At 45.2% G+C, this 9452-nt stretch overlaps 1 protein-coding gene across 1 annotated transcript; it reads right to left on the bottom strand.

Annotated features, from left to right (window-relative positions):
- Positions 1-1402: 1402 nt before the first annotated feature.
- Positions 1403-8482, bottom strand: si:ch211-122f10.4 (lysosomal protective protein). The gene is made up of 11 exons (XM_035416805.1): positions 8121-8482; positions 7302-7413; positions 6813-6950; positions 6294-6455; positions 6075-6166; positions 5752-5836; positions 5377-5529; positions 4630-4790; positions 3623-3785; positions 3264-3353; positions 1403-2930 (listed from the first exon to the last, which is right to left on the bottom strand). The coding sequence occupies exons 1-11, from the start codon at positions 8285-8287 to the stop codon at positions 2847-2849; spliced, it is 1407 nt and encodes a 468-aa protein (XP_035272696.1). The 5' UTR covers positions 8288-8482; the 3' UTR covers positions 1403-2846.
- Positions 8483-9452: the final 970 nt, after the last annotated feature.

Genomic DNA, 9452 nt, shown 5'->3' with positions numbered 1-9452 from the left:
TTGTGAGTGAACGCGGTGCACAGTGCAGGTCGTGTCATCATTCCCACATCATCTCTGCCTCGGAAAACATAGCGGTTTACGCCAAACGTTAAGTTACGGTTTCAGAAAAAGTTACCCGTATTCATTGTTCATTGCAGATCCTGGCTGGGTTTACCCCATTCCCTGAGCTTCTGCATGTTTCCCACGGGCATCTTTCCCTTGCTGTATGTTTTCAATCGTGACCATTTTCCAGCAGCCAATCGTGGCCATTTGAACCCACGTACAAGCTAGGCGAACTCCCCACCTGTTGATTATCTTACACTGTTATTCCCAGGAATGTGTGCGATTCCGGTTTTTGCGGCAATCCACACCGTAATTACACACTTGACTTGACTCGCAAATGCTTTTGAATCCTCGCATTGGGAATCGTTGTATTGGGATTCTATAGAACGTTGACGGGTGATTCCCGCGCACACTCCCGGACGGATTAAACGGTCTTCACCGAAGGCTCGGCTCTTATCCAGCAGTCTAGTGTCTAGGCAGGAATTATGGCTCAGTCACAGGTGCATTTGAGAAGCTATAATAAAGTGGAAATGTTGAATGTTGAAAACCCCTTTAAATTCAGTGTTTTGCCTTTTCAAGTGAAGGTCTGTGTGACTGAAACATGGCAATCGACCGTTTTTCTCCCCCTAAGTATTCACTTAAGAGTCCCTCCAGCTGTGTGCAACCAGTGCAGAATCCTGAGTCCAACAGGACACTTGGAAAAAAAAAAATTTTCACCCTTCCCTCAAATTTTTAAAATCAACATTTCGGAGATCTATTGAAGTGTAATGGGACTTGGTCAACTGTTTTTGTGCCTTTGTTTTAAATTTCATCCAAATAAAAAAATTTCCCCCTCCTTTTTAAGTATTTTTTAAAAGAAAGGGAATCACATGGTTAGCAAATAATAAAAATGGCGATTGGCCCTTTTCTGTCCGGTGACTTGCATTACCGCCTTGTTCCCTGCAAAGGACAGCGCATTTCTCCAGAGATGGGGCCATTTTGGGTGCCCACCGGCTGCTCAGTCACAGAAAAACATCCAGGAAAAGAGGAGGAATGCTAACACGCAGCTGATATCGCCAGTGTACCGCAGAATCTGTGTCTGGCGCTGTCTGTACAGGATGTGACCACATGCCCCCCCGGGGCAGAACACAAAAACCATTTAAAATTGTTTATTTTTGGAATGCTTTCCCTCCTCTGGGATTTAATCCCAAACTTCAGACTCTCTCTCATCACCCCCCCCCCCCCAACTCCCCTCCCCCAAGTAGCTCCTCAATCCATACAACAGTACAGCATATTTAACATTTATTGCATGCGCAAAATACTTCATAGTAAGATCTTACTTCACACATTTCAGTATGCACAAGAGAAACGAGACAATTGGCCAGTTCATACCAAGAATGTTTTATTAGGAAAAGAGGATTTGAAGACAAAATTCACAAAAAACATTGCACTGATTCGATTGCCTTTAATGAGGGTATTCATCCACAACAGTGCCACCTACACATGTGACACCTGAAGAGTGAGACATGACAAGTAGATTTCTGTGGTAATAGATAACAGATAACAAAGATAACAGAGCTACGTTACTCTCATAAAGGGTCAGGATCTCCTCACCATGATGGCAGTCAGTGATTGGCTGTTCAGAGCACAGCAAGCTGACTGGCTGAAATCACGGAGTCACTAATGACAGCTCCAACCATTCTGAGGGTCACACAGCCGTACTCTCCCATCAGCAGGATGGAGTCCTTCTGAAACTCCTCCCCTTTTCCCTTGTTGCCAGGGCAACACAAACCCCTGTGCTCTTACCCAGAAAACACGCAGCGTAATTCCCCAACGACATTACGAGACCACTGACCATAAAAAGGCACAACTATGACCGCTTCATCGGAATTGCCTTCCCAGATGAATTTAGAGAAGGCGCAATGTAATCAAAATAAGATACGAATGACGAATAGACGCTCTTTTGGACAGCCTGCTATTGGAAATGACAACTGCAAAGATCAATTAAAAAGCTATGTTGCATTGAACAAGCCACGGCAGGGCAATGATCAGCAGTGAATGTTTGTACGGATTAAATGAACCAGTGCAGTGCAGTCCTTGCTCACTGGGCTCATATTAACATTCATTTCCTGTTAAGTGCAATTAACTCAAACCTGAGGCACATTAAAGTGATGTGGACATGTTCCAATCCTCACAATAAACCTCTTATTCACAATAAACCTCTATCTGTTCCCATGCAGTCAGGCCAGTACCTCTGGAACTAAACACAGTGAGCCTAGAATCACAGTTTGGGCTCCTGATAAATTAAACATATCGTTCTTTCCCCCCACCCCCCACCCCCAAGAAGGGAGAAACTAGGTCAGGACAAAAATCAGTCTAGACATCATTGGTTATTCTGGCACAGGAATGAATATATTACCTTCCTGAATGTGATGTTTCTCAAACGCCATGATTTTTGTGTTTTAAAAAGATAATACAAATACAAATCAGTTTAGATGGTGCCAAAGAACCCCAATTATCTCAAAGCCATTTAAAATGGTTGTATCCCTTATAAGTTACACCGTGAAGTAAGTTGAAAATAAGATATCAGGAACAAAATGATTTATATTGTGTTCTCCAAGGCTGAGGTAAACAAACATACAAAAATAGACAGGTGAAAATCAATATGATAGGGCACACAAACATTTGAGGACAGCTGGTTTTACCTTAAAGCTGCTACTAGATCTGTATTTCTAATTAGCACTCTGCAGCAATGATCTCTTGTTCTGGAACAAGGGGGAGTGGTCAGAGAAGTGATTGATGGGGGAGAAAAGTCCAGAGCATGCTCAGTAAGGGCTGTTGGCCAGGAAAGACTGGAACATGTGGAGGGCGGGTCCTGGAGCCCACTGTGGTACCATGTGACCTGCCCCCTAAGAAAGAATGATGGGAAATACATTACGATGATTACAAAATTGAATACTTTTTTTTTTTTTTTTTTTTTTAATCACAATGGTACTTTTTTTTTTTTTTAAATTAAGAAATCAGCAGTTTTCCCTCAACAGCCTACACTCTGTGGAAAAGAAAAACCGTTTCACTTGATAAAGTTAAAGATCACTTTCCTGGCCCTTAGGCTCTTGAATGTTAGATTATTTATAGCCTGAAAGCTATTTTGCTTTGGAATGACTGACTGAGGCAATCATTTTGGATGTCAATTTTGAGTCAAAGCCAAAAAAGTCTTACACTACTGAATATACATCACTCACTTTCACCGTCAGGAAGGTTATGTTGCCAAATTGTTGGTAGAACCCAGCGACTTGTTTGTCGTATAACCAGCGCTGGTAGCTGGTGGTTTCCTGCCGTTCAAAATAAAAGCGTGTTAGAATCAGACCACGCAAAAAGGCATTCAAACTACAAAAACAGATATAGTCTGAACATTTCTTTTTTTTAATATTGTAAAGCAGTGAATTAAAAACACACCAAAAATGGATCAATTTACTTATTAAGTCAGCAGTACCTAGCATGTCAACATGGATACTGCCACAACCTGGATATTTCCCCCCACTGTAACTGCACCTTGCAGTAGCAATGAAGACCCCCCCCCTGTGCATCGCTAATCACTGACCTTTTGGTTGAGCTGCTCCACGAACCACTGGTCTCCAATGAAGTTGCAGGCCATGTCCGTGTCCCCGTTGTACACCAGCGCCCTGAGGCCCAGGCTCAGCAGCTTCAGGTACACATCCCTCACGGTGCTATACTTCACCTGGTACTGCATTCCAACCTCGTCACTGAGGGGGGAAAAAAACGAGAGCGCACACCCGCAGTCAAGGAAAGGGGACGACGCAGATTACCACTCGGTCAAAAAAAAACACGCACCGCTCTGTAGCAGCGGCCTGCTTCACGGGGGAACCGACAACACGCCATGAACCAGGTTGGTGTGCCGGCTGGCGTGCTTCAAAACAGACACCTACCCAGCCCTGGGGTTTTCTGGGAGATGCTAAACACACAGAGTGCCACTCCACAGGAGGGACAGAGGAGTGAAAAAGGACTATGTGACTTATTTAGAGCAGAGTCAGACTTGGACGGTGGAGAATAGCTCCCTGGTTGTTGTAAAATGTGCCTGCCGTTTGCGAACAACTGGAATGACAGGCACGAGGTAGGCCGGAAGGCCTATTCACATTCCCTGAGATTAACCAAGATAATGAACGTCTCGTGACTCCTAGCCCCTCCTAGCCTGCTGAATACGGAGTGTGCCTGTGTGTGTGTATGACTACGATGCGCACATATACGTAGGTGTGAAAACGTTCTCAATTAATGAGCTGTGTAGCAAACAATTATCTTTCAAAAAAAAGTTGAACCAAACGAGCAAAAATAAAAATTTGCTTGATTTAGGATTATTATTATTTTTTAAACCGATATTTTACCCAAATGCATCGGTTAAAATTAGGAAAAGGGAAAAGAGAGCGATTCAGCATCACAGAAGCACAGTCCCCGTCCTTTGGGGTCTCACAGAAAGACTTAAAACCGCCCTGAGGGTCCCAACTCAACCCGTCTCCCAATACCGGAGGGAGGGAGGAAGATCCCATTGAGGGACCGGTGGGGGGGGGGACGGGGACGGGGGGGTAGACCCACCTGCAGATGTCCCAGGGCGGCAGGGTGTCGGGGATGTGCAGGGCCTTGCGCACGTCGCCTCGATTCAGCCAGTTTATCTGCGCGGTGCTGTTGATGCAGGGAGGCACCCCCCGCAGACCGCCCGCCGGCACGCCGCTGGCCCCCCCCTCCCCAGAGGCCAGCTGCCACAGCAGGAGAGAGAGAGACACGGAACAACACGCGGTTGCCATGACAGCGGCAGGATTCCCTCCCTCACAGCTGACAGGTCGCCATGGATACAAGCATCTTACTAAGCCCACGGTGATTTTCAAATGCCCAGTCCCTGCTATCAAGAAAGGCAGACGTAAAAACTCCTCCCATCCACCTGGAAATAATGAAGCTCATTTGGCTTGCATACAGGCCAATTCCACAGCAGCAGCCAATCAGGGAAAGGTTTTCCTTGCATCAGGCCAGGAAACTGTATTTTAAAGTTTGGCAGAGGGACAGAGAAACATGGGCTGTCAGTCCTTCACTGATTGAAACCAATCATTGAATTTTCCACTGGAAAGGAAAAACTTGCATTTGGCACAAACATGATTGACAGCTCATTGTAGCTCAGTGCATTCTGGGCTCATGAAACCTCATCACCAGCCTGAAGTCTGCCTTTCTTCAGCACCTGACTGTTTATGGTTCAACCTGGTCCTGTTGTGGTAGTACAGTGAACGACCGGCAATTGTTCCCCTGCAGGGTGGGTGGGGGGGGGGGGGGTGTGGGGGTGGGGCTGCTCACATTGTCAGTGCTCCACTGCTTCCTGTAGTTCCTGAAGAGGTTGAGCATGGTCTTGTGGTACGACCTCACCGACGTCGCCCCCCCGGCGCAGTCCAGGTACAGGGCGTACTCGTTAAGGCCCGACTGGTAGATAATGCCGAACGCCTCGGACACCTGCGACCGTGGAGACGGAGACATGCAAAGTGAGGCACCTTTCACACACTTCAAATTCAGACACAAACAAAGAGAGGCCCAGCCATCGGAACATGCCAATCGATCTCCTGCCAACACCTCTGCAGAGTCAGCGTGGCAGGACTGCCATGTGATGTCATAAAAGACTTGGCGACCTGACCGACTCATGCCGCACATGACCGCATGATCGTTGCCGTCGGTTACCGATTGCACGCAGTCCGGCTGGCTGCTGTTGTAGAAGTTGCAGGCGCCGTCTTTGCAGCAGTGGCTGTTGAGATCCGCCCACAGTCTGCAAGAGACAGAGGCAGTGTGACTGGACGGGTAACTTCTCAGGTACTCCCCAACAGACAACAGCAAATACTGGGCTGCTTTAAGTCATTTACCAAACAGGCAGGCTGGTTCAAAATTACAACAGCCGTGGCTCTGCGAAGCAAATACTTAAAAGCCCACACACCCTCAGGTTGCCTGCATTCTCCATATTCCCAAACAACACGAATAATAAACGAGATCGTTTGAAAGCGCCGTACTGCTCTCCGAAGAGGCCGTGGTAGTATCCGAAGTAGACGAGCGACTGGTCGTTGAGGGCAAAGCTGCTGATGCCATTCCCCACTCCGAAGCCCTGTCACAGAGAGTCAGACGGACACGTCAGGCAGCGCCTCAGCGTCTCAGACACGCGGTAAAAGCAGCGTCGCCGCGGCCACTCGTATGGTTAGGAACCCGACCGTTACTGGAGCGAGAGCGGTTACCTTTAAATTCATCTTCGGGGCGCTCCCGGCCGCCACCCTGAGGCTGAGCGTGGGGGCGTAAATCCCGCCGTAGCTCTCCCCGAACACGTAGAACTCGTTCTTGGTGAAGTTGGGGAACTTCTGGAAGAAGCTCTGCAGGGCCAGATAGTTGTTCTCGGCCACCTGAAGGACGGACACATTTCGTGGGGGCCGCGTCAGAAAACGTGCCAAGGACGCGCGCTCTGTATTCAGCTCTGTGTCTCGCTCACACGGCTTCTGACAATTCCTGCTGCAAGATGCAGGCTTATTTCCAAGCACCAGTTCCCTCAGACAAGACACCAGTGCCTTTCGTAGACTCACTCAAAAATGAATGCCAGGAAGAAGACAGTGCATTTTTTTAAAGTTAAACACCTAACATTTTTAATGCCAAAGATCGCAAAAAAATTCTAACCACTACCCAAAGGAACTAACCGTGCTTTTCTAATAGCCTACATGTTGCTGCACGAAGCTCAAAATGCATCATATTCATGTCATACTCACCTCATCATCATCCGTTTTATATTTCTTATCATCCGAGTAAGAATATCCCACACCAACAGGTGACTCCAGGTACAGCACGTTAGCGACTTTGTTCCAGCTGAACTCATTCTGATACAGGGTAGCACCATCGTCTGCCACCTGTAAAAAGGCCAAAAACAGTCATGAAAAAGCAAAATATCTTTTCACTTTAAACCGACTCAGAACTTGGCCTCCATTCACCAAATCTGAAGATGCTAAATTTGAATATGTGAAATTTTGAGGATTACTTAGTGTTCACAAAATGACTGCAACAATTGTATTAGGTTTTAAATTTAAGTAGCATATTTGTGATAACAGCCTTTCTGCTTGAGTGACTCTACATGCATTTAGTTGTGTGCTTGAAAGAGTGTAACCATGATGCAGTCTTCACGGCGAAATAGTACTGTGGTGCTAGGCCCAGGATAGATTTGCATTTGACGCAGGGGCTAACTAGAATACACGCGCACTCACGTGAAAAGGTCCGTTCTCAGAAAGGAACCCGTCCAACGAGCTGCATCCCGGACCGCCGTTCAGCCAGAGAACAACGGGGTCTTTTTCTGGGTCCCTCTGTGACGTCACGAACCTGTCAGCGCATCGAGGCGGCGAGAACACCCACACAGTTTATTCTCCATAAGTTATGATGTCACGAGTTAATTTTACAATGAAACAATTTGCTTGAGTTGACAGTTCAAAGTTCCAGTTTACTTCCGTGCAATCAAGTTTAACGTAGGCTATTAACAACTAGCAATAAGTAGGCCTACTGACATTATGTTTCCAGGCATGATGAGCATATTAATGTGATCACATCGCGATAGAGACCGCAAGTTTCTGCGATCGCCCGGAACTTGAGAAATCCTCCGTGCCACAGCGACTGCGTGCTACGCGAGATAGATGCATTACCAATACGACATAAGAAATGGTCTTGCAACAAACCGCTGTTTAAATATTCTTACAACTCACGTATAGACATTTGTTTTGTTTTGTTGCTTCTGAGGCAAAGTTTTTCACCACCCAGCGTCCCAGTTTCATTGCAGAGGTCGACCACGCCACACACTGCCTTCATTCTACTAAGGGGCTGTACTCCTCTTTGAAACATCGTGTTAAATTTACTGCTGGATTGTTGATTTAAAATGGAATAATACTTTACTGAAATACCACGCATTGTGACTTGTGAAGCTAAAAACGCGCCCGTGGAACCGGTTTTCCGCGTTGACAAAAGATGGCAATTGTCACGAGGAAGTAGCTAGCTAGCCAACTGTGCAGCTTAGCAAATAACCTCTTTTAGCTTACCAGTAATGGAGATACTTCCCAGAACTCGCTTTGAGGTAGCCGGACCACTGTGTGTAGTTGGGCTTAAAGGACATTCCAGGTAAGTCGGTCACCTCATCCGGATCGTATACAGCCCAGGTGACATTACACAGAACCAAGGAAAAAAATGCCAAAGTACACAAACGCATTCTGTCTGCAGTCTTCAAACAAAATCAAGGAATAGTCTTTGTAAAATGAAAAAAAAAACATACGTTATAGGTGGCACACAAATGTCTCCAGAAAACTATACTAACTAGTTAGCTATATCATCGCAGTTCCCAAACAGCACCACTAACCGCTTTGATTCCACATACCATCCGTGTACGGTCAGTCATATGACCATATCACATGCGCATCTATCTCGTCACGTGATTATACGAAATAGTAGCCACACCCCTTTCTGCACGCGCTGCTTGTGTGTGTATACGCCCCTTGTTCTGGCGTAGACAGGTGAAACATAAACATACCGCTTTTAAAATACATTCAACTGTAGTTTTATTAATAGCTTAGGATACCTAAAGAATAATTTTGTTTTTGCTCAAAACAGTTCCAATGGCACAACGTTTTCCTTAATTTACAAGTTAATGTACAAGTGGGTATTCAAAGTACAGTATCGAATGGAACAAAATTACACAGTCTAACAAAAAGGTCTGACAAAAGCACAACAATAATATTGTTGCAAAGCAGCCAGAACTACAGTAATTTCTACAAAATGACAAAACTAAAGTGGCTATCTCTAAGAACAACAAACGCTTATCCAAGTCTGTTAACATTTGTCTTTCATTTGCTAACTCTTCTAACTTTTATTTGCTAAATTCGAATCACCTAATTTCTTCGGTAAATGAAAAAAAATATTTTCATACAAATAATGGAAATACCAATGTTGACAGTATTGAATAAGCATTTGTTGTTCTTAGAGATAGGTGGTTAGGCACTTTGCTTTTACTATTTCGTTACGGACATTCTGCCAACACGTGGCTGAATACGGAACAAAAGGGAAAACTCGTGATCACGTGACAGCTATCCAACGATTATCAAACATTTACATTTATCGATATCTGCTGTTTTGCTTGTTCTGGTAAATTTGGCGTAACGATTCCATTAGTTCCCTGTGGCTTCATTTTCTTCATTAATCAAGTAATAAAGTGTCCTTGAAAAGTACGCAGTTCTATGTCTGTTTACTTGACTTTGTCTTTCTTTTAGCTGTTTTCAAAACTTATCAGTAAATAAGTGCGGTTTACTGTTTTTGATACTCTGTTCTTAACACCAGAGCTCTCTATATTTTTGTTGAACGAAAAAACTAGACGCAGTCTA

Source organism: Anguilla anguilla, chromosome 5 (assembly GCF_013347855.1).
Source record: "Anguilla anguilla isolate fAngAng1 chromosome 5, fAngAng1.pri, whole genome shotgun sequence".
NCBI classification, from domain to species: Eukaryota; Metazoa; Chordata; class Actinopteri; order Anguilliformes; family Anguillidae; genus Anguilla; species Anguilla anguilla.
This window is presented reverse-complemented; position numbering and strand designations above follow the sequence as displayed.

Bases quoted from the DNA above. Each gene is read 5' to 3' on its own strand.
- si:ch211-122f10.4 (XM_035416805.1), bottom strand. From the start codon at position 8,287: ATGCGTTTGTGTACTTTGGCATTTTTTTCCTTGGTTCTGTGTAATGTC. The intron at 6,456-6,812 runs GTGAGTATGACA...TCCGTCCTTCAG, and splicing joins ATAAAACGGATGATGATGAG to GTGGCCGAGAACAACTATCT. The intron at 3,354-3,622 runs GTCAGTGATTAG...TTTGAACGGCAG, and splicing joins TGGAGCAGCTCAACCAAAAG to GAAACCACCAGCTACCAGCG.